Raw genomic sequence first — 25,562 nt, forward strand, 5'->3', positions numbered from 1 at the left:
AGACAAAGGGTTTGATTGTGAAATATTATTCAAAACACTCCAAATATCTCATAATTATTATTATTATTCTAATCATATTCCATTCCAACATCAGAAAATGCAAAGAACATGGCACTCCAACAAACCTGGCAACAAAGGGCAGACCGCAAAAACATACTTACCAAACGGGGAAGGCCATAATCAAGGGGCCTAAGATGACCCTGAAGGGGCTGCGAAGCTCCACAGCAGAGATATGAGAGTCTATCCATAGGGCCGGTTTTAGCTCCGCACTCCACGGAGCTGAGCTAGCAGCATGTGGCCGTAAAGGGAAACAAAAACCGAGAGCCATTGCTCAAGAGAGACACAAGAAAGCATTTGATAGCCTCTCCAAGCATGTGGAAGACGGTGCCTCTCCAACACCCCCACAGTGAGGCATGGTAGTGGCACCATCGTGCAATGGAGATGTTTTTACCGACATTAGCTGGCACAGAAGGAATGACGAATGGTGCTAAATCCTGGCAATTTCCAGAGGAAAACTACCAGAGATTTGGGACTGGGACAGACGTTCACATTTCTCTGCTTAGCACGGTGCTGAAACAACACTCGAGTGGTTTAAAGGGGCACATTTAAACGTCTCGGAATATCCTTGTGAAAGCCCAGAACTTTGGGAGCTTGAAAGGAGTTGGGGCAGTTGTGTGGAGAGCAATGGGCAAGAATCCCCTGTGGCTGGATGTGGCGAGCTTATAGAAACATACCGCCAGAGACTTTCAGTTTCAATTGCTGGAAGTCTACAAAATATTGACCTTGGGAGGTGAATACTTATGTATGCCCAGGTTTATTTAATAATTATTAATAATAATTTCTGTTCATGAAATTATACAAAGGCTTCCGAAATCCATTCTGGTCAGAAGGCGACAAAACAGATGGAAAAGAAATGCCACAGGAGGTTGAATAGTTTCGCAAGGCACTGTGTACCTCCTTTATTTGTCAGCTCCGATTCAGAAAGAAGGTGTTTGCTTGCCTGAATATGTGTTAAAAAAATTAAAAATAAAAAGGGAAAGACCACTGAGAGCACCATTATGGAGGAAGAGAAAGTAACAGACTGAGTGGAGGTAGAGAGGGTGGAGTGTTTCCATAATCACCTAATTGGACATGTCCCCATGACGTTGAATTAAAGCAGATCATTCTCTTTCAGCTATTTCGCTTCTTTTCAAAGACTGCTCTTGTTCTCCCCCCGCGCCACATAAAAGAGACATTGTGTACCAAAAAAAAAATTTAAAACGGGGGAAAAAAATGTTGCTGCTCCAATTACCCTGTTGTAATCTCATCTAAGCTTCTGGCAGCAAAGACTGAGGCTTGCTTGTCCTCATGGTGCTCTCAGACAGGCAGGAGTTGGTGTACCTCACCTCGTCCTCAGTCGTTCGGATGTTGACGTCTTGTTTACACCTCGTGTGTGTTCCTCCTCCACCTGTGACCCGCCCCGTGTTTTCACCTCGGCGTAATGCGGCGGTTTGATGGCGACTGCTTTTCGGGCGCCTTTATCCGAGAAGCCTTATCTCGATCTGTAACGGTTTGATTGTGTGAGAACTGTGATGTCTCCGGACGTGTGTGTGTGTGTGTGTGTGTGTGTGTGTGTGTTATCGCCCAGGTAGCGCTCCGGTGTTGTGGAATCAGATATCTGCTGCGTTGATGCAGAAATGCGATAAGAAAGGATGTGAGGGAACAACAAGGGGCTTGTTTAGACAGCAGCAGCAAATATTCACCCGTATTTGTGTGTTTGTGTGCTTTCCTTTGTATGGTGTCCTTGACCTATGCCTGAGGGGTCTCAGGCTTTGGGGACTCTGTTTTTTTTGGGGTTTTTTTAAATCAGGGTTTGAGGGACCGCGTTAGGCCGTGTTGCCCTGCAGGCACAGCTGTATTTCCATCACCACTGCAGTGTTAAAACCTTGCCATTCTGTCTCTTCTTTTCTTCTCTGTTTATTCATTTTTTATGTAGAATGCGGTCTATTGTGGAGTTGGCTTTTCTAAGCTTAGAGCGGTGCAAACGAGGTAAAGAAATTCCTCCCACCGTCTTACTCACCGCTTAAATATTTATTTGATCACTGTGTTTCAGGCCGGCCAACCTTCATCAGGTATATGAGCTGCATCGCAACACTTCCATAGCATATATCAGATTTTTTTTTTTTTCCTAACTTTGAGAGTCTCGGTGTTGCTTCAGCAAGAAAAAAAAATAAAATCATCTCGCTTTTACACACACGAAGGCCGAGAGATGAGAACAAAAGCAAAGCGGTGGAGAGATGTTGAACCCCAACAGCAGTCCTCTGAGGGCTGCCAAACGAGAGTGAGATTTACCTGCCTGGTTCATTTTCAAGCTCTCAAACTCGCTGCTTACTGTAAGTCCACGAAAGAGAGGCGAGAGCAATGGCGAGAGCCTCTGTGGGGGGGGAGGAGGGAGAGGGAGGTTTTTCCTTTGAGAGCATCCTGTTATTATTTCGCCTCAGGCGCCAAGCAGTGAGAAATGAATGTTCCGTGTTTATAGCACCTAACACAAAACACCGTGTACACACACGCCTCTGCTGGCTCGCACACGCGTGTGCTCACAAAGACTGACAGCAGCATATCAATGAGATGAAGGCAAAAGAGGAAAATAAACACATCGGGCAGAATGTGAGGAGGACCAATCAGTGACAACTTGTTTCTCAGGGGGAGAAATTGAAGCTGACGCCTCAGATTGTAGCAGCGGTCGTTCACGTTGCATCTCAATGTGAGAAAATGGTGGCAGCACCGGTTTATAATGTGAGTAACATGATGTGTTCACCACTTTAGCCTCCGCTGAAATACCTCAACTGCTGAACGAATTGCTATGAAATTACATCAAGACATGTTGGTGTCAGACGAATGAATCGTAGACGACGTTGGTGAGCTTCTAACTTTTCTTCCCAAAGCTGTTGTTGACTTTGTGACTTTTAGTGAAATGTCAAAACTCCTGTACTGATGCCTCTCCTTTGATGCGCCCACGAGGACAGAGGGCTGACAAAGTAATCTGACCTTTCCAAGTCTTCCACATTTTGACATGGGTTAATGGATTAAAGCCCCCCCCCCCCCCAAAAAAAAAATCATCCACACACAATTTATCACAGTGGCAAAATGTGCTGTCGGGTGTTTATTTTCTAATCTATTCGTTTAAAAAGAAAAAAAAAGGAGAGAAACTTGAGTATTTACTGCATCATTTGCAGCAAAGACGACTTCAAGCCTTCTTTAAAATGATCCTGTACGGTTGGCACACTTTTCTGCCATTCTTTTGAAAAGTTAAAGCTCAACCTTTTTGTATGGTTAAAGCCTGATTTATGGTCGTCTACGGAGAGCGACGGCCAAAATTCCTATCTGTCCGTCGAGGCGATGGAGACCGCAAGGGTTGTGATTGGTCGGCTTACAACATCATTTCCGGAATCACTTTTCCGGTTTAGCTCCTTCCTCTCACAACAACAACACCGCCATTTTTGAAAGAGTTTACTGTGTGCCGGTAAACATTTGGTCAAAATTATTTGCATTTCAATTTAAACAAGCTCCAACTCCAACAACAGTCTTTCCCTCTCGGTCGCCATCGTTCACTGTGAGGAGTGGAACGGAGCCGGAAGGTAAACAATCAATCAACGACTTTCACGATAGATGTCACGAGATTGGGTCGTCTAGCGTAGCGACACCTACTGATCGGGAGGTGAACTGCCTTGCGTATGCGACAGCCAGACGGAGAACTTTGAAAGGTTTTAGTGACCACGGAGTCGGATTGACGTATAGCGACGGAGAAGCATACCGAGGCCTTAAGCCGCACTTAAGATCATGTCCAGACCTTTGATCCCCTCCTTTCATGGCAGCATCTAAACCATCACCTCATTCGAGAGCCTTCACTCTCTGGAAGAAGTTCTTTCCTTTGGCTTGTTCAGTATTCTTCAGTATCCATCGATGCCTCTGCCTTGACAAATCTCCATAGCCTGTACCTTGAAACGTCCCCACAGCATGATGCTGCCATTACCTTGTTTAACTGAAAGGACAGTGCCTGGTTTCCTCCACAGATGCAGTTAAGGATTGTGACCAAGTTCCGTCTGTTTCGTCACCAGGCTTGTAGGTTGATCCCACCGATCAGCCATGACATTATGACCTACCCACCTAGTGTTGAGTAGCACCCCCCTTCTTTTCCTTTTCCAAAACACGGAGACCACCAGACCCCCATAGGTGGGATGTCAGTATCCTTCACCAAGGCATCAGTCGCAGATCCTTTAAGGCCTGTAAGATGCAGGGTGGGACTTTCATGGATCGAACTTGCTTGTTCATCCTGCAGATGCTCAACTGGACTGAGATCTGTGGAATTGGGACTACAGACTACACCTCAATCCTCAGTCTGAAAAGGCAGCTGTGAACAGGGAATACAAGGAAGAGATGTTCTTGTTATGAATGGTAGGGGCCAAAGGTTTCCCAGCAGAAAATTGTCCAAATGATCTCACCGCCCCCTCTGACTTGCCTTTTTCCTCCTGTGCTTCCTGTCGCCACGTCTTCCTCTGGGAAGCAACTCGCACAGATCCATTTTTTTCATGTGGCTACATGGTTCCATATTCTACAAACTGATAGACCATGTATTCTGACCCCTTTCTGCCGGAACCGGCATGAACCTTTTCAGTAATTTGAGCTAAAGTTGCTCTTCTATGGGATGGAACCCTCATCAAAGTCGAGTTGTTTTGGCTGATCTGTGTAAAAAAGAAAAAAGTCTTTGTTTTTTAATCAAAAAGATGAGGGAAGGGGCGGTCTGTGGCGTAGTGGGTACAGCAGACGCCCCATGTAGCTATAGTCCTCGCTGCAGCTGGCCCCGGTTCGAATCCCGCATCGGACAGCCCTTTGCTGCGTGTTATTCCCCCTCTCTCTGCCCCCTGCTTCCTGTCTCTCCCCACTGTCTTATACAGTAAAGGTATAAAAAGCCCCAAAAAAAAAAAAAAAAAGATGAGGAAAGATCAAATGTGGAGGATGCAAGAGTAAGTGTGCTCAACTACAGCAGAAAGAGCTGTGAACTCCTGTAAGGCTCATGGAGCAGGCCTCATTATATCCACACCTTCACAGATGCAGCTAATTAAGACGGTTAACTCACTGAAGCCTATGCAACACCCAAAGACTTTATGCACCGCAGCTGCAAAGCTAGCGGTTGTACAGAGGGATGCGACACGTCGGAGTAGAAGATTTGTTTCTCTCCTCATTCATGCATGCATTTTCATGGCCGTCAGTTTTCACGCGTTCTCTCTCAGATCGGTGCCTGAACACGCGCACATAAACGCTCCTGTGAGACTTTAAGCGTGTAAACTCTTGCTCAAGCCATTCATTCAGTTCATTTAGAGCACAGAGTCCAGTCAAGTTGTAGAAGCACTGCAGCATCCACTGATAAAAGGAAGAGGCATCGGGGCTCAGGTGGGAGTGAGGCCGAAGTGAGTCACATATGATCACTTTTCTTTTCTGCTGACATCAGTATCGGCTCTATTTTTTTTTGTTTCAGTTGCTAATAAGCCAATACTAACCAGGATGGGCAGTCTCGGCATGATTTGCACCTTCTTTTAGAGCGTGTCGGCATTTATTTCAAAGCAATGTTGAGTCCAAGCGAAGCCTGGCATGCAGTAATCGGAGGAGCAGAGCCACCTCCAGCCCCCTGAGCTGACCTGCTAATTAAACACGTCAGACTCCTCTAAGCAGCCGGAGGAAAGGTGCAGAAGGTGCTCGGGAGCAGCTTTTTTTTTTTTTTTTCAGCTGCCCCTGCCGCCATTATTAAGACCTTACTCCTCCCGCTGTCTGCCTTTGATGAGGAATGTCCATCCATTGTGGCAGAACACGGAGGACACGCCAAATGTGTGTGCATTATTCAAGCTGCTCGTAAATTGGACAGCTGCGGTGTGCTCCAGAGGCATCGCTCCGAGTTTGAGACGCACCTTCCTTTTCCCACACAGCGTGGCTGCTGCTGGCCAACTTCAGGTTTCCAGTGGCTTCGTTAGGCGCAAGCTACTGTTTCATTTTGTTTCTCATCATCTATAATTCTGCAGCGGCGCTGCTCGGATGCCTCTGGTACGGGATGTTGCACATGAGGAAAACAGACTGAATTATACAATATGCACAGTATCCATTATCCCACCTGTTCACTCATGTATTGCCAATAAAAGCACGTTGCACTTTTTCTTTTAAATCTATGGAAGCGCCAGTGGGCCTAACGCAATTGTGAATTATTGGGACTGGGCTAACCCTTTTATATTGCTTCCAAGCTCAAACACACTTTGGAGTAGAACCCAATAAAGCCGCAGTGATTTATGAAGTGTGTTTTTTTTTCCCTTCAGTATAGGTATCCGTTCTGCTTTGGTTTGGTCTTTTTTGTTGTTGTTTGTTTGTTTTTGTTTTCCAAAGCAAATGGCATCACTTTAATGGCAACTTGATGCCATTAAAGTGAATAGAAATGTCTGCTGTGTGTGAGAAAGACATCCAGACAATTGTGTGTGTTTTATTCAAAAAAAGTAATAAAAAAAGTCATCTTTCTTCCTCTCTCTCTCTCTCTCTGTGTCTCTGTCTGCTCTCATATCTTTAGATAACAAATACGCCCCTGCAGTGAGTCTAAACGGTTTTATATTCATCCTGGGAGGAGCCTACGCTCGAGCAACCACTATCTATGACCCAGACAAAGGCAACATCAAGGCTGGTCCCAACATGAATCACTCCCGGCAGTTCTGCAGGTAAGAGATAATTAATGTAGCAGCACCATATGTGAGGCACCATCCCCAGTGTGGAATTTGAAAGAATTTTCAAAAGCTCATATAGCGGCGCCTGTGTGCGAACTTCAAAAACCACTCTGGCATTATTGCTCATCCTTAGAAATCGTGTAAAACTTGAGCTTATTAGTAACCTGCCAGCCTTTGTGTGGTAGCACAGGTATAAAAGGGTTGCACAGGGAAAATGTATTCAGGCCATTTAATTAAAACCAGAACAAAGCGCGATGGAGTTCAGCTCGCTTGGAAAAAAAAACTTTGCAATTCGTGGGCTTGATTTATAAATTACCATCACTAAAGCTGCTCTGCGCCGAGCTGTTAGAGAGAACTATTAAAACTATTATGATCATTACGGTGACATTTTTGTAACCTTTTTGGGAAGGACTGCTGTCCACATCTGTAACATTAACATCCACGTAAAAGCTGATGCAGGGAGATGAATACAAATTAACAGCAGTGGGTTCGCACTCTAATATCTCAGTCAACTCGAGCCACTAAGATGTGCACTTCACCAGATAATGAACTCCGCTTTCAGGCCCGAGCCCTTTGGTTTATTTTCCTCGCACACGCTGAGGAGAACGAAAAAAGAACCCAACAAAAACAAAACAGAGGATGCATGAAATACATTTGGGAGGCAATTACAGACGGTGATCTTATGTGCAGAACGTGCAGCATAAATCACGTTGTCGGAGTTATTGATAAGCTGCACCCGCACACGGCGGGCAGCTGTTCTGCTACATTTAACTAAGTCTGACACCAGAGAGGAGGCAGAACGACAAACACGCAGCTGCTCGCAGAGAAACGCGCAGACGCTTCAGAAAAGATGAAGCTTGGCAGGTCATGGCGCAGGAGAGCAGATATTCTACCGTCCCCCCGCAGGCGAATGCCTGCCCCCCCCCTCTGTTTATCAGGACCAGAAGCTCCAGGCTTTGCCCCCGCGCCCTCTCCATTCTGCATCAGCTGCGCGCTTTCTCTCCCAGCCGATTCGGGCTTTATGTAATAATCTTTCCGAGTCCCCGCGGTTTTGGGAACTCGTGCAAACAGGACTGCGTGTTGTTGGCCCGCGTGTACGTGTGCGTCTGAGCGTGCACCTTATGTAAATGCAGATCGCTCCAAACCCCGGTAGGACTACAAAGCTCTAATCAGCTTACAGCCCAAGTTTTAATCCTTCCTGCACACAAACTCCTGCTTCTGTTTCTCCTATCAAATGAGCGCATTTGTACAGATATTTGCCTTTTCATTAGTTTTCTCTTGCGCCCTCAAGAGAGAACAAAATGTGTGTGCGTGCTTTTCTTTTTTTCTCCCTTTCTCCTACATTTGCCTGGTTGGGTATTTCGAGAGCTTCCGTGAGTGTTGTCAAATAATCACAGGCGCAGCTCCCAGCATGACGAGATGTTGACTTCGGGGGGCTTTGTTGTCAGACTGTGATCAACAGCACGAGCTTTAATACTACTCCCGTGACTCATAGCTATGCAATATCAAAGCTACAGCGGCGAACGGCTGCATTCGGCTTCTTATCGTCGCGACACTCATGACTTCTCATTGCCGTTTGGTCCTTGCAGTCGGTGTGAAGACGCCTGATTTCTAACGCATGCCTTTAGATGGCAAATTGAGCAGATTGCATTTCCTGGGAGTATTTCACAATAAAAAAAAGTTATCTGCAACAAATGATTTGCATTACAATGGGATCCACCACCAAAAGTATCTAACTCCAACAAGTCGCTAATGGTGAAAACAACAAAAACGCATGATGTCTTCCATGTTGTCATGAATGAACTTGCCTACGAGTGCACAAAAAAGCAGGAAGCCTTTTTCTGTTTCCACAGGAATTCAATTCAATTGATTTTTATTTATATAGCGCCAAATATAAAAAATGTCATCTCAAGGCACTTAGATAATAAAGTCCAATTCAAGCCAATTGGAATTCAATTAACTGTAATCATAATAAAACGGTAAAACGCAGCCAGATGTATCAGACTCTACAGGCCTCCGTTGGCATGTTTAAGATTAAAGTCCATGACGGTCAGAGCAACAGAAAGCCTCTTTTCTCTACAAAGAACACGGCTTCGGTTTGTAAAGTTACCAGCGTACAAAGACTTCTGGAACAATGTCCTTTGGACAGACGAGACTAAAGAGGAGATGTTTGGTCAACACGGCACACGAGCACAAACACCTCATACCAGCTGCCGGGCACGGTGGTGGCGGTGTTATGGTTTTGGGCTCGATTTGCAGTCAGTCGAACACAAGCTCGTCTGTATACCAAAGTATTCTGGAGTTAAATGTGAGGCCATCTGTCCGGCGGCCAAAGCTTGGCTGAAATATGGTCATGCTATCAGGATGAAGACTCCAAACACAGCAGCAGCAACCTACAACAGAATGTCTGAAGAAAAGAAAAAGAAAAAAATTGAGGTGCTGCAATGGTTCAAAGTCGAGACCTCCACCTGATTTAATTTTGAAGCATTTGTTTCTACACTGCACTCTTAAGGTCGCACCACAGAATTTCAGTGAACTGAAGCAGTGTCGTAAAGAACAACAAGCCGATGTGAGGGACTGATGACATCATACTGAAAACAGTTGGACTGTGTTCCACACGCACGGTAGACTGGCAGGAGGTAGTTCTGCACGTGTGCACGACGAATCAAAAAGATTTCATCTGTTCAGAGCTCTGAGAAACCAAAGTTAAAAGTTTTTGGGGGTTTTTTTCTCCATCCATCTCAACTCTTCCCTAAAAACTAAAAGTGTATATTTTCAGACAAATGTGTCACTGTGCAAACCTCAACTCCCGTCTTCCTGTCCTTTGCAGCGCCTCCATCCTGGACGGAAAGATCTACGCCACGGGCGGCATCGTCAGCAGCGAAGGTCCCGCCCTGGGCAACATGGAGACGTTTGACCCTTGCACCAACACTTGGACGCTCCTGCAGTCGCTGCCCTGCCCGCTCTTCAGACACGGCTGCGTGGTCATTAAGAAGTACATCCAAAGTGGCTGAGGGCCGCTCGGACTGGGTCGACGCCAAACACCAGCTGAGCTCCGGTTGTGGGACGATGCGCGACGGCAGCTTGGAGCCGGGCCGCCCGCTCGGTGACCTCTGGACTTGACGGCAGCATCGATCCACACAGTTGCCACCCCGCTCATCCTTCAAATAAAGCCCTGTGCAGAATGTACTCATGTTCAACTACTCAGCCATGCCAGGTGACGATGCCTAACCTCCTCCAGTACTGTATGTGTCATGGTAGTAGTTCATCCTCTCATCCAACAGGCACAGGGGACCCTCTTAGTAATTTACAAGCTTCTTGGGTCGTTTTTTTTTTTTTTTTTTTTTTTAAATGAAGACGTCTTTTCAGTTCTGTCTTTTCCAGATCTCTGCGAACTCTCCACTTCCCCCGTTTCTTTGATACTATGCCTCTGCTCAGTGAAAGCCATCGCAAGCCCCCCCCCAAAGTTTTTTTTGGTCACTTTTGTGAGTGCATTACATTTGACAGGTGTTAGGCTCCTTAGACATGGATTAGCAGAAGTTTCTTTGTGGTGTTTGAATGTTTTTCGGTCGCAACATCTACATGACGAGGGGAAACGCGAAGGACCAGAAACGGGGAGACCGTTTTTCCCCTCTTTAGCGGCGGAATTTTATGAGTTTCTTCTCTCTCCACCGTGTCAGGAAGCCAGATTCTTACTGTGTGGATTTATGAGGTGATTTCCAAACCAGATTTTTTAACTGTGCGTGACCCAGTTCTTTAAACAACATTGGGGTAAAAAAAAAAAAAATAAAAAATCTAATCGATAAAATCCAAGTCAGGCAAGGTTTAAAAAGAGAATCCTATTTTTTTTTTCCTTTGTTTTTCTGCAATTCCAGCCCGATACAGATATCATCTGGACGGTTGGTTGCCTTTCTCCCCCCCTCCCCTCCTCCTCTACCTTTATCCATACTCTTGCTTTCTGGGATAAACACCACATGTAGAGAGAGGGAATTCCTCTTTCCGCTGACATCTGATCAGATATTCAAGTTGGGACAGTTCCTCCGGGAGGGAGAGGAAAAAAAAAAATGAAGAGGAAAAAAAAAAAGCACAATATTCACATTGTGACTGTTACCATAGATGTTATCTGTTGATCATAGTTTCCGTCTTTCATCGGCTCCCCCACCCCTTTCTTTCTGTTTTCTACAATGTTCCTTTTTGGCAACCCACAAATGTCAGGGTTGGTATTCTGTAAATACAGGAAGGAAATATGTATATTTTAAAAACCTGAAGGTGATTCTGTATAAATGTTTTTAGAAAAAAAAACAAAAAAAAAAGCTGATAGCCTGGATTCAAAAATGTCTGTAAATCTGTATCCGAAAAAGGAGAAATTAACAGTTGTTATTATTGAACCCTAATACATATACCAGAACATGAACACGTTGTCGTTTGTTTGTTTTTTTTGTTTCCTTTTTTTTTCCTGACAAATGAATTTAAAAGTTAGAGAAATCATGACTTGATTAACGCTAAACATTAAAAAAAAAAAAAAAAGTTGATCTGGCATTAATTAAAATGTGCCTTTACGAAAGATTGAGTTAAATGTTTTCAGACAGGATGTGGAAAAGAAAATGTCTAAATATTTTATTATTATTATTTTTTTTTATCCGATACGGTCAGTCTGACAGCATACACCTTTCAATGTCCCAATCTTATTTTATTGAAAAACATTGAACAATACTCGTGAAACAATACAAACTTGTTTTCTCTCACAGCAGAGAAAAAGAGACTGTGGCTGATTTTCCGACCTCTGTGGAGGTAGATAAGATCGGTGGATTTAAAAAAAAAAGAATGGTGGATAAGATCGATTTCACATGCAAGTATCGGCCGATCACGGATTACCCAAAATTAAGCAAATCGGGGCTAATTAAAACATTAAATGGAGTTTGGGGCCATCATGGCGGTGCCGGCTCCTCTGACCAGTTTTCACAGCGAGGAAAAAAAACACCAAGCAGCCCAAATGTACAATTTGCACCTTTTATTCAAGTATATCACAGCAGTTTATTGAGAAATACAGTAAATGTTTCATTTCAAATATAACTTACACTAAAGTAACAATGCGAACAGGTGTGTTAAATACACAAAAGAACAGAATGGACAAAGCTACAAAACGTCTCGACTAACGTAACTGTGGGAGGAGGGGGGAGGCAGAAAAAAAAAGGGAAGGGAGGAAAAAAACCAAAGTCATTAAGGATAGAACAAACCTTTTCCTTCTGCATACTGGACTAAGTAGTCTCAACTACCAGACAAAAATTGGTTGTTAGTCCAAACTGGCTACAATTTATAATAAAGAAGATCACAATGTATGACATTTAACTACCCATATTTTATGTCCAAATGTGTTTATAAACCCTATAAAATAACTCTTTTGGCAGAAACTGGAGACAAAGTGAACAACGTGAAAAATGTCTGGTCCGGTTTCTCTCTCTCTCCCCCCGATTCACTACAAAGAAAACAGCTTTAAATATCCTCATGTTAGTCTCTTCCAGTATATCACATTCTGTAAGCAATCGACGAAGAAAACATCAGAACGACGAAATAAATAGAAACGGTGAAAAAGGGCATGTTGACGCTTGTTTGAACCTGAGAGACCTGTAAACCCTTTAATTCCCCCGTACGCGCCGGATAAACCTGCTACACAAACGCTACACAAAACTGTTTTTTTTTTTGTTGTTTAGTTGTTGTTTTTTTAAAAAAAAGAAAAAAAAGGGACGCGTGACACTTCCCGGTTTAGTCAACTTGCAAGAACGTACGTACGAAGACAATTTACTGAATATTAGGTGTAAAATACTTGTCGATAATAAATAATCAGAATCGTGAGATGAAACTGCAGGGGAGGGGGGACAAAATGGTAAAAAAGGCGACGAGTGTGTGAAAAAAGAGCTGTGGGTTTCTGAACGTGAGTACGCAGGAGGAGAAGACCTGGAACATCTCCTCAATGTCCAAGTACAGTTCGACATGAAAAATAACCTGAAACTAAAGCATAAAATACAGTCCATGTCATATCCTTAAAATGTATGCAATCATCATCTGGCTCAAATGCAAACATAACAATCAGAGATACACCGAACACCTCTTGGATTACTGCAGCAGCTGTGGTTGCACTGATCTGGTACCTATGATGGTACATGTCGATGTCAAAACAGTATTTCCAGGGGGAGGAGGATGAAGCGGGGGAGGGGAATACTGATTTTTGTACCCAGTAAACAGTTTCTGCGTTAAAATAAACTAAGCTGAGGTAGCAATGGTTTTTCCTCTCTGCAGTAGTCCAAGTGCTAAGCTGTCGTTACCAGTTTGCATACGCTCTTTTGCTTTTTTAATGTCACCCAGATTTGGAGAAAAAGGCAGAGGTGAGCCGGGGGTCGTCCCCCGCCCCCTCCCCCCACCGGGAGGTTTGCAGGTCGGACGCGAGAGCGCTTTTAAGAGAAAGAATCGGCATTTCTCCAGTCTGCACCTGCTCGAAAAAAAAAAAGAAACATCTTTCAAAGCATGAGAATACCATTAAAACCCTTATAAAGCTTCGGGTAAATGCCTCGATACACCACAGTAAGGAAAACTTCTACTGCGTTGGACACAGATGAGAAACCAGCTTCTCTTGTCTGGTGTTGAAAAGCAGAATAAAAATGAATCTATAAAGTCAGAACATACATTTCATTTTAGGGGGGGGGGGGTACAAATAAAGGAAACCTCATGTTATACACTTTAAAGTGATGGGCACTGCCTAGAATGGCCTTGTTCATTATGGATTCACCACCCAAGCAAAAAGCAATCTCAATTCAAGCAAAGCAATTTCATTCCAAAAAAAGAAAAAGGAAAAAAAAAAAATCAACAAATACACAACATAACATAGGATTATTATGCCCATCTAATGTGTTCAGAGTTGAGCCGGTGAGCAGGCACCGTCACGTCAGCACCTCATGAGGGAGCGGGGAGAAGGCTTGGCACCGCAAATCTTTTCACTTGCATCTTTAGATTTTTTTTTTTTGCATATGAAAAACTGAGGGGAAGGCTGGAGTTGTCGAGCTCTCGTCGCACCCGCTTGTTCTGCTCGGGTGGACGCCGGCGCTCCCCCAGCCAGCCCGGGGTCTGACAGGATATGAATACGTTTAGATATCGTAACAAAATATTTCAAGTGCTGCAAACGTATCTGGCCAGACAGTGACACGGCCACCCAAGGTGAGTTACTCTATGACTGTTTTGCTAGTTTTGGGTCGAGGTTAAAACTCGAGACGTAAACCCTAGATATGTTTGAAATAGTTTAATGCTGTTAACATATTACTTTCTTGTCTGCTTTAAGATGCCTATGAGCTAAGCGGTTAGAACCCACCTCAACACGGAGCCTGATTGTTGTCGTAGTAATTCAAATTTTCCTGCTGAATATATCACTTTCGTAAGGTTTTAAATAAGGCACACGCTAGGCAGTGCAAACTACAGTCGCCTTCCAGTTTGTACTGCTTCTAGTTCCTCAGCCGCGGGTGTTGGTGGGTAAAAAAAAAAAAAAAAAAAAAACTGACGGTCACAGCTTGACAGGGAGAGAAAACATTCATAGTGGAGATGTAGTGACGGGGGGCGGGGGGACGACCTGACAATCTGCTGAGACTGAACACCAGAGGTTGTGTGTGTGTGTGTGTGTGTGTGAGAGAGAGCGGCTGTTTTTCTAGATGATCTACAGGCTGCGCTGCACTTCTTCACCACCAACTCAAACACCGAGGGGCTAACTGCTTTCCACAACTGATGACCACTATAATAAAGAGGACATAATCGCTGCTCGTCCTGCTGTGCTAACCTTATTGAGTTTGTGCCCTACTGAAACTTCTTTGTGAGCTCTTGTTCTGGGTGAGTGTCCTTGTCGGTGGCTCAGATATTGAACTCGTCAAGTTGCTTATATGGCTAAAAAGAAAGAATTAGCCACATAATAGCGTGGTGATAACTGGCCTATATGGTGAAGGGTTCCACTTGAGGGGCAAGAGGGCTCGACGGTGTAGTTCAATGATTCAGAACACTATCTGTCCTCTCCTGGTGGCACTCTGCATTCACACTACTGCTGGTGAGGGTCTGAGTGACTGAGTGTGTGCATTTCAAGTGTGTGTGTGTGTGTGTGTGTGTTTTCAGAAATACGAGCGTCGCAGAGTGACGGCGCGTGCGTGTGTGAGCTGCCTGATGTGGAGAGAAGCGGCCAGGTTGTGATATGACATCACCCGAGCTGTTGGATTTGCAAGTTGTCCTAAGTTGAGAAGTGTTCCCAAGAGCAGCGTGATAAAGGTTAGGATAGCACCCGAGTAGCACCAGGGTTGCCCGTCACCGTTGAGGATGGGTGGGATTGTGGGTGTGTGTGTGTGTGTGTGTGCGCCTCGCACACCTCCAGGGGTTTGGTTGTGTAGAATGGGTCTGGATCTGGCCAGGTTCCTGAGACGATAGCACCATTGAATGTCTCTGTCCTCGTCTTCCAAGCAAGAGGACGCTTGATTTTTTTTTTTTTTTTTTTTTTTTTTTTTTTCCTTTTTGTTCTTTTTGTCTGTGTTGTGTTGACGGCTGGACTCTGAAGCTCGCTCGCTCACTCAGTTTGTGTGGGTGTGTGTCTTTGTGGTCCCAGGTTGTTCAGGATCTACCTGATTGGTTTAGTCTCTCCGTGTCACAGGAATGTTTCAAAATGCTGGATCCTCTCCTCCATCTCCTGTGCCACAAACGAGAGACACAAACACATATCAGCACACGGCGCTTAATCTCATTCAACACGGCAAACTTGGGTGTGTGTACAAAGCATCTGCGCGTCATGCTTTCAATATTACTTGGAAATTTCCCGCAGCAAACAACAGCTTTCACCATGATAAATGATGTAAAGTGAAGCAAAGCTGTGCTAGAGTAAGACGGGCGATTTTTCTCAGCATGAAAACAGCAGCTTGACACTGACTGAATCTGAGCAGAGCCAGAGGAAGAGAGATGGATGTTAGGCTGCAATAGAGCATGATTAATGCCTTGAAGATGTTAGACTGTGTGTGTTCTCTCATCTGAATGGCTGATCGGTGCGACAGATGCCCCCACATGATAGCAAATCCAACTAAAGTTGAGAACTATCAACTTTTCAGCGAGGAGATATTTTACACTTCTAAAGAGGAGAAACTTTTCCAGGAGGGGCCGTTTGTTTATGCTTAAATTTTTGTATTACACGCACCATTCTTTCAAAATTGGAGAATGACAGGGCTATACGCACGAAGCACACGCTACAAAGGCCTCGGCTAATGCTCTGTGAGGGCTCCGTGTCTCCAGCGTATTTGCAACCAATCCACAATGAGATGTGCACGTAAAACAGAGGAGTTTAAATTCAGCCGAAACCATAAACAACATTCCCGAACCAGTAAACAGACGGAAAATAGGTTGGCGCAGCTTCTGAAATGCGAGTATTGGCTGGTTTGCTTAATCTTACATGATAATTGATGAGTGTCTTGAGGAAGAAGAATTTCATCTACTGTGTTACAGAGGTTTAAGTCCAAAGTTAAAAGCATCATACAAAAGCAGAAGCTCTGCCTCGAAGCATTTTTTTTTTTTTTTTTTTAACGTGTGTCTGTGAAGCTTTATAATTAATCTTAATCCTAAACCATAAAGCAAACTTTATGCCAAAAACTACTCTAAGCCAGCAGGCCTTAGCCTTTTTACCACAACGGACCAGTCGTCATAGTTACGACACTTCAGAGTTTGTACAATTCTCATGAGCTCCAAAGTTAATGTGCAAAAGAAAGAATAACAGCCGATAAAGACTGCGTGTCGACTCGCAGTCGCTTAAAGCATTTTCCAGACTGTCGCTCTGCTCTAATAAAAAAAATCCAAAGTGTCTCCTGACAGAAATCATTATTAAAGTAACTTGAAGGCCGCTTCTGAGATGTGAATTCGGCAATACTCATATGTACAATGATTTCAGCAAATGTCACACGGTCGCAGAATTTACACCACATCTTTTTTTTGAGCACTCAAAGCATTAACCCATTCACACACACTCATAAAGTGCGTCTTCGTCTCTCATTCATACACTGATGGATGCGTCGGCAGGCAACGTGGGGTTCAGTGTCTTGCCCAAGGACGCTTCGACATGTGGCCCGGGGAAGCCGGAGTCAAACCACCGACCTTCGCATTGGTGGGCGACCCCGGTAAGCATGCTTATCTAAAGCTCGGACACTAGATGGCCCCATCGAGGAAGCACTGTGGCATTTTCTATGGTGCGTTCATTGTCTAGAGGTTTGCTCAGTGCGGTACCTGTAGCATCGCGAAGCCTTATCAGTATACTAACAACTAATCTACATACATAGATTTTAACCTGAAGTGAACCCAGACTAAAGGACCCTGCTTACAATTTCCCCTCGTTGGACAAATAAAGTTCCCTCTTATCTTTTTCTTGTTTAATTCTGGCTGCTGTGCACAAACAGTATACCTATTCAGGCGGTGTGTGTGAAAGCGTCTGTTTTCTCAGCCTCGTTCCAGACTTAAAATAAAAGTGGCCATCTGCTAAATGCAACGCTGCACTCGGCATATTTATTCGGAACATATTTCAAAATGGTCAAGGGGCTAATGCTCAAGCGCATGCGATTCAGCTTCTTGTCGAACTCCATTTATAACACCAATTAAGCACTTAGCACCTCACCGCACCCCGAGTAATCAACACCAGGTCGCAGAAGCTGTAAAATGCAACGCGGCTATGAAAGGAGAAGCCGACGTGCGACTGAGTCAAAAGTCACTTCGAAAAATTCGTGGCGAGCCTCAGCTCATTGGGCACAGCCCAGGTTTTAGACACATCGATGCTCTTAACACCTGTCCGTTTCCTATTTTTCACGGCGCACCCACACACCAATATGCAAATAAGCTCTTCACGGCCTGCGGATGCCTGATCTTAAGTTAATCTGCCTGGAGGGTTTGGACCTTGTCACCCGCAACGTGTCGCCTCCTGAGGCTGTACCCTCCGTCTCACTGACAAAGCTGGGCCTGAGATGCCCTCTGCCTGCCATGGGTACATCCTTCAAAGGCAAGGTCTAATTCCCCCATAACTAAATGGGTAAACTGTTGCACAACGGCGCCATTAGTACTAGGTATTGAAGATTAAAATGAAATTAAAACAAACAGCATAACATCCTCGGCTCTCTTAACATGTCATCTGTTCGTGAAGCAGGTGTCATGAATCATTTCAGAGCGCCATTCTGGTTCGAAGCCGTCTCATCTACCTCCACCTGAGTCGCTGATTTCCATCATTTCCTGCATCAATTTTCCCCACTTCTGCGACTCGTGGGTTAGCAAGAAAACAAGAACAGTGTCAATTTTTTTTAATTTTTTTTATTTCTTCTTTTAAGTAAAAGAAAAAAAGTGCTGAAAGATAACAATTATATGTACTGTTTTTTTCACGAGCCACAGATTGAATGCTGAGAGCCAGAGCTGCTTTGTATTCTGTTTTCTAGACTATGACAACTTGCGTGTACGTGTCATTTACGGAAATAGAGGTTGTTTGAATGAAAAAATGAGTGACTATTATAAACTTCAGAGAACTTGATTGGTAAGTGTGTTCAGTTTCAGGTCAAAGGTCCGGTTCCCTTACCAAGTCGTTAATTGGGGTCTCATACATGGAAAGAATATAAAAGCAGCTCTAGGAACTGCACTTTGTAGATAAAAGCATAGTTGGCATGTTGCTGTGTACAGAGCCGGTGCGTTCCCTCTGGCTTTAACTAAAAGCGGGGTGCAGTTCACTCCATCCGCGAAAAGGTCAGCTCCTCTGAAGGCAGAGACGAGACGGAGGAGGGAGGGGGTGAGTGTAAGGGAGACAAATGTATGGACACGCTCCATTTCACTCGGCTCTACAATTTAGCCACAAACGCCTCGCGCTGCAACAGAGTGCAACGTTGAGTGGAAATGGCTGCTCGCGCTGTAATAAATATCACGTCCACGTGCGTCTCCGTGTGCATGTTTCTGCATCCTCTGGGGAGTTACAAGGAGATGACCTGCTGTGGAGTCAACACGCCTGCTGGAAACACAGGCAAACAAAACAGGTGTCAGACGAGCTGACATTTCTGCTCTCGAAACACCAATTTAGGCTGGCAGCATGAAATGAACCCAGACACGTGCCGCCGCCGCCCCCCCCCCCCACTCCTCCTGCTCTCCTCCACTAGCCGACCTGTCGACAGGCGGCACCACCTGGCTGACTGTTCGCGCTTTCTCTCCCTCTTTGCCGCTTCCCCTCTCCGACATGCTGACAGCCAGCTCTGGCTTCCAGCGCCAGGACACTGCCATTCCTGGCCCCCCCTATCGGTGCCGATGTCCAACGTTAGCAGCAGATGACCAGATGGGATGCTGGGAAAACCTACAGCAGTTATTTCTGTATGGAACGTTGTCAAAATAGATTAGGAATAACAAGAGAAAAGCGCCCTTTACTCACGGTGTGTTTTTCTACATTTATTTTTTCGCGGGGCTGTCTAAGCAGGAGGTGTAGGGTATGCAAATTCTTGTGCCATGCATATTCATCCGACGTTATATTTGATGCTACCAAGAGCGTGTTCAAGTTGAATCAGTCTTTAGGACAGAGTGAATTTGACCTGCCAAATTTGTAGGGGTTTCATTGTGGGGCTCTAATGAATCGTTTTAAAATTTCCGTTGTCGTCTCACTCACTGTGAGCTTTTCCCAGACGCTGAAACCAATCATTTACTCGCCCTCATTTAGAGTTCCCACTGTCCTCATTAGGTCATCTGGGGCACAAAAAAAAAAAAAAAAAAAAAGCCACGATACATAAAAATCCTCAATTTCCTCCCCGATATAGATTGGATCGGGGCGCCATTACTGCCCAGCTCCACTTCCGTGGAGGATATCTATCCTGGTTCTGTGGTGATCTCAGAGGCTGCCAAACACCGTCTTCTTTCAGCTGTGCGTATAAATGTCTGCATCTTCGCTCCCATATGAGAGACGAGTCCTCTCGGATATCATTCTCCCTCCTCTACTTTTCACAGAGCCTGGAAGGTAAAACCAAAGCAACTTATCAAATAGCTTTGTGAAACGTGTTACTTGGGCCGAGTTTCTCTCTCTGAAGAAAATTCTAATCTGCCAGACAAATAAAACACACGTGGCCGCTGCATCTCACTAAATAAGTGCTGAACTGCTGACATGTCTTTTCCAGGTGAAATCATGGCATCAAGGTTAAAGTTTTCTTGATGTCTAACCCTCTATATACCTGCATCTGGCCTAAAATGACAAGAAAGTAGCTTTACAAGTAACATATTCGAGGTTTGTCATTTCACTGTCCTGCTCTTGATTACCAGATTTATTGCATTCAAGGGAAACAAGAGGACTACTTTTTTCATCTAAAAGTACGTGGGCTGCAGACTGAATACCAAATAGATCTCTTTAACCAAAAGCAGATGAGAATATAATAGCGTTGTTGCTCTTTTAAGCTCAACAACATGTCTAATTTTCAATGAGAGAACACGCGTCAACTTGCTTTTTTGAATAGCTTGAACGGCCATGGAAAGGTGCTTAACGGGCATCATTTTATTCAATACTGCGGAAATATCTCGAAACAATCCCCTCATTTCTTTAAAGATTTCCAGGAGAGCTAGAAACAAGAGCAGCAAAATAATGAAACACGCACATCGAAGAAGCTGAAAAATCAGTTGGATATGACCATTTGTCTTCTTCAGCACAGCCTGAACCCTCTTAGAGAAGCTTTAAAGTCATTTTCTTTAATCAGTCTTCAGGAATAGTTCTCCAGGCTTCTTGAAGGACATCCCAAAGCTCTTCTTTGGATGTCGGCTGCCTTTTGTTCCGTTCTTAGTCAAGATGATCCCACACTGCTTCAATAGTGTTGAAGTGCTCTGGGGAGGATTCATCTCTGCATAAGACCTGTTGCTGCTGATTTTCAGTCCACTTCTTGTGTCAGTTGGCCTCAGCCTTTTCTCCCCGTTTCCCTTCCTTAAGAATGGCTTCTTGACAGTCACCCTTCCACAGAGACCACTTCTGATGAAGCTTCAGTGAACAGCGGTTGAATTAACTGAATGTTCAGAAGCATCTCTTTGGTCCTGTGTCGGGTCTTTGCTGGATTTATTTATTTTCCCTCGATGACAACTTTTTCAGATACTGGTCACTGAAGATTTCTTTTTTAGATCTGCCAATTTTTCTTGTTCAGTTTCCCCAAAATGATTTTACGGACATGACACGCAACGCGCTGAAATATGCCAAGTTTTCAGCTAACGGCTCTTTGGGAATCACTTCATTGGTGCAAAAAATGATATTTTATCTCCGTCAAAATAGGTTTTTTTGTCGATGGACTGAAAATGGGAAAAGAAAATATGTTTCTTTGTGACAGGCTGAAATAAAAGTGCCTAAAGATAAAGTTTATAATGGGTGCTTTGCCAAGTTGTCTGTTATGTGTAAAAACAACATGCACTATATTGCCAAAAGTATTCAGACACCCATCCAAATAATTTAATTCAGGTGTTCCAATCACTTCCACAGCCACAGGTGTATAAATTGAAGCACCTCGGCATGCAGACTGCTTCTACAAACATATGTGAAAGAATGGGTCGTATGCCACCTGTGCAACAAGTCCAGTCGTGAAATTTCCTCACTAGTCAGTGGTATTATAACAAAGCGGAAGCAATTGGGAATGACAGCACCTCAGCCAGGTGAAATGACAGAGCGGGGTCAGCGGATGCCGAGGCTCATAGTGTGCAGAGGTCACCAACTTTCTGCAAAGTTGATCGCTACAGACCTCCAAACTTCACGTGGCCTTCAGGTCAGCTCAACAACAGTGCGCAGAGAGCTTCATGGAATGGGTTTCCATGGCCGAGCAGCTGCATCCAAGCCACACATCACCAAGTGCAATGCAAAGCGTCGGATGCAGCGGTGTAAAGCACGCTGCCACTGGACTCTAGAGCAGTGGAGACGCGTTCTCTCGAGTGAAGAATCACGCTTTTCCAGATGGACGAGTCTAGGTTTGGCGGTTGCCAGGGGAACGGTACTTGTCCGACTGCATTGTGCCAAGTGGAAAGTTTGGTGGAGGGGGGATTATGGTGTGGGCTTGTTTTTCAGGAGCTGGGCTTGGCCCCTTAGTTCCAGTGAAAGGAACTCTGAGTGCTTCAGCATACCAAGAGATTTTGGACAATTTCATGCTCCCAACTTTGTGGAAACAGTTTGGGGATGACCTCTTCCTGTTCCAACATGACTGCGCATCAGTGCACAAAGCAAGGTCCATAAAGACATGGATGAGCGAGTTTGATGTGGAGGAACTTGACTGGCCCGCACAGAGTCTTGACCTCAACCCGATAGAACACTTTTGGGATGAAGTAGAGCAGAGACTGCGAGCCAGGCCTTCTCATCCACAATCTGTGTCTGATCTCACAAACACGCTTCTAGAAAAATGGTCAAAAATTCCCATAAACATACTCCTAAACCTTGAGGAAAGCTTTCCCAGAAGAGTTGAAGCTGTCTTAGCTGCAAAGGGTGGGCCAACGTCATATCAAACCCTATGGATTAAGAATGGGATGTCACAGGGTGGTCCGTGGCGTAGTGGATTGAGCAGGCGCCCCATGTATAAGAGGCTATAGTCCTTGCTGCAGTTGGCCCCGGTTCGAGTCCCGCATCGGACAGTCCTTTGCTGCATGTCATTCCCCCTCTCTCTGCCCCCTGCTTCCTGTCTCTCTTAACTGTCTTATCCATTAAAGGCATAAAAGCCCCCAAAAAATATAATAATAATAATAATAATAATAATAATAATAATAATAATAGTAAAAAAAAAAAAGAAGAATGGGATGTCACTTAAGTTCATATGCGTGTAAAGGGAGATGAGCGAATACTTTTGGCAATACAGTGTAGGTTCATCCCTTGAGTTAGTCGCTTTATGGGTTTGTGTGAAACTTTGAAAGACCTTCAATAAGCCAGGAGAACTATCGCTAAAAGACCACTAAAGAAAGTCTGGCTTGGAAGCAAAACATGGTGAAAATGAGAAGTGATTAAAGAGTTTTGCAAAGAACTGCATCATTTTTATCCATTTTTACAAATGCCATGAATTTTGCCCACTATTGTCAGTGCTGTTGTTATGCTGACAAACATTTAACGGCGCTTTACGAAGGCCAGACCAGCGTGTGCGTCTCTCTGACCTCCAGTAGCCGGGTCTTGTCGTACTCTCGACGGTGCTGGTAGATGCACTGGCTGAGGAGGGAGTACAGCCTCTCCAGCTGCTCCACGCTGTAGCCCTCGCTCTTCTTCACCACCATCTCCAGCAGAGCCTGGGAGGGGAAACCAATGGGATGAAAAACAACACATTCAAAAAAGGTTGGCCACTAAAAACTTCTTAGAAGTTGCGCACCACACATTAATTACTGCATGCACAAAGAGACAGAACTGATTCAGATGCAAACAGACAGTGGTACAATGCTGAATGACCTGTCACGCAGGCAGGCAAAACGCTGTGGTCGGGTGCTTGGAGGTGCAGCATTTGGAGGTCAGCTGTTTTCAAAAGCAATTAAGATCAGACTGACAGCTAATTAAAGCTAATCATAATTAGAACCAAGTTTACATTTCACTGCTACTTTAATTAAAACACTGTGAGCAGTCTAAGGCCCCTTTAATTGACCCGTTTCTCACATTTCAACCAAGCCAAAGTCGGCGTGTGTGTATACGGGGGTCTATTCAAACACGGGGCTCATCAGAATGCACGGGCCGAGACTGCAAAGGCACAATAATTAATGTTATCATCCCTGGCATAAGGCAAACAGAGACACCTCAACGGCTACGAGCCGCCGCATGTGCGAGCATGCGAGAGGCGCAACGGGAGACAGTGGCCACGTATTAAACACACAAAATGGAGGTAATGTCGTGATTAATAAGACGTGGGTGTTTGTCAGAGCCTTTCATCAGTGCACATCTGAGAGGTAATTACAGTGAACAGAAGAAAAATTGCAGAAGCAAAAGGTTAGCGATGTATTAATCACTGCCGACCATCTGACATTGATTTCTGGGGAAATGACAGTTGGCTTGATTAAAGTTACAATCAGAATCCACATAAAGAGAAACTTAACCCCGACTCATGAATAGAAATCCGGCCTGACGAACGACGATTGCGAGAAACATCTTTACCTTTCAGCACTGGCCGCTGTAATGGGACCCGAGCTGGCTGGAGCATGTCACCGCAAATAGAACGAAGAAGCAAGTGACTGCTTTATATCGCAGTTGACACGCCATCAATGCGACACCATCCAACACGCGTGTTAACAGGCAGCCCTGATTGAGAGTCTTCTAAAAACCAGCGATCAGGACAAACTGGCTGAAAGTAGCTGCAGTGCAAACATCAGGTCAGCTGTGTCCCATTACAAATGACCCACGCGATGAAACAGCAGTAAGAAAGAGAAGCCGTACCGTAGATCAGACTCTTGGTAGCCATGACAACGGCAAACAACCCATTATTCAGCACTTTTTTTTTTTTTTTTTAACCTCTTAAATTTGTGATTCAATTATCCGCAGAAATGTTTCTAAGACTTTTTCAGCTCGACTTCCTGGGCAAGTTGATCTTACTGAACTCATTAGCCCGACTCACAACACATTTCAAACTTTCACACTTCCATAACTTAATCTGGCAGCAGAGGACGAGTAACTGCTAATAAGCCCTCAACATAAAAACTAAACAATTTAATTCAATCTAAAAGAAAGAAGAAAAAATGGAATGCTTTCTGTCGATGGCCTCTGTTCTAACTAGCTTTGTGCTCCTGGATCAGGAGGCTTCTCAGGATTCAACCAAATGAAGCACATCGCCGCAAGATGCCGATTTAAACAGCTTTAATCAGCATCATTACAACCCAGCTCATAAGTGTAGGAGTGTGCAGCACCTCTCCAGCCTTCCCGTCATGCAACAACCACCGCATTTCTATCCATTTTCACTACCTCTCGCTTTAAGTGCATTTCAGTGCCTCCATTACAGCGCATCTGGCAAACCACAAGCCATTTTAAAGGCATCACAGAGCCTCTCTTCACCTCATCTACAATCCCATTTCAAAAACACACTTTTGTACAGCAGTCTTTGCTTCCATTTTGTGTTTTCATTCTCTTCTTGCTCACGTCTTTACTTTCCTCCTCCTCCTTCTTCTTCTCCTCCTCCCAGCATCCCCAGACTTTATTCTCTTCTAACCGAGCTGATTGGAGCAGTGTACTTCCCAGCCTTTGTCAGCTTGATCAGGATGTTGGCATCAGTGTGTGGTAAATGGTCTGAGAATGGGTCTTACACAGGCTCAGAGACTGAGTGAGCTCACAGCACACAAAAGGGCAGTAATCCCTTCTGTTAAAGACTACAACTGACACGGGCCATTTAACCTCACCCCCTCTAAACTCCCCGTTCCATCGCAGCCTCCCCCATCTTTACTCACATCTCTATCCACGAGCGTCTTAAAACCCGTGCGAGGAAAAGCTGGGGTTTCAGAGAACAAAGCAGAACGATGATGCACGGAGAAAATTACAACCCTGAATCAGGATCGGTTGGAACAATATGGGAGTGAAAAGAAAAGAAAATCCAGCACCAAGTTCTACCTTTGACCCCCAAGATATCCGATGTTTTGTCTCATCAACTTCGTTCAATTTGTACATCCATTTTCTTCATTTCAGGCCTGCAACCCATCCTTAAAAAGAAATAGGGCAAAACTAAACAACAATGGCATTTCAAAATGGTGATGTCGACAGGTGAATATAATCCCAAAAGCAGTTTCTTTTTACAGAAGCAGTCTTTTAGGGGAAAAGATGGAAGGTGCATCTCCAGGGTTATGCATATTTCTCCCTCCAGAGCA

At 44.5% G+C, this 25,562-nt stretch overlaps 2 protein-coding genes across 3 annotated transcripts in view; one reads left to right on the plus strand and one right to left on the minus strand.

The window, feature by feature from the left end:
- klhl29 (kelch like family member 29) overlaps positions 1–11,196 on the plus strand; it is a 232,935-nt gene extending 221,739 nt beyond the window's left edge. Inside the window, exons 14-15 of the mRNA XM_075459139.1 lie at positions 6,587–6,731; positions 9,568–11,196. Coding sequence (XP_075315254.1) covers positions 6,587–6,731; positions 9,568–9,751 — 329 coding nt within the window. The 3' untranslated portion in view covers positions 9,752–11,196. The remainder of the gene's footprint in view (positions 1–6,586; positions 6,732–9,567) is intronic.
- Positions 11,197–11,745: 549 nt separating this feature from the next.
- The window catches only part of atad2b (ATPase family AAA domain containing 2B), a 70,480-nt gene continuing 56,663 nt past the window's right edge, over positions 11,746–25,562 (minus strand). For both annotated transcript variants that reach the window (XM_075459452.1, XM_075459451.1), the window contains exons 27-28: positions 22,890–23,018; positions 11,746–15,444 (exon numbers count right to left, since the gene is read on the minus strand). In XM_075459452.1, coding sequence (XP_075315567.1) covers positions 15,403–15,444; positions 22,890–23,018 — 171 coding nt within the window. In that variant the 3' untranslated portion in view covers positions 11,746–15,402. The remainder of the gene's footprint in view (positions 15,445–22,889; positions 23,019–25,562) is intronic.

Source organism: Odontesthes bonariensis, chromosome 24, assembly GCF_027942865.1.
Source record: "Odontesthes bonariensis isolate fOdoBon6 chromosome 24, fOdoBon6.hap1, whole genome shotgun sequence".
Lineage (NCBI taxonomy): Eukaryota > Metazoa > Chordata > Actinopteri > Atheriniformes > Atherinopsidae > Odontesthes > Odontesthes bonariensis.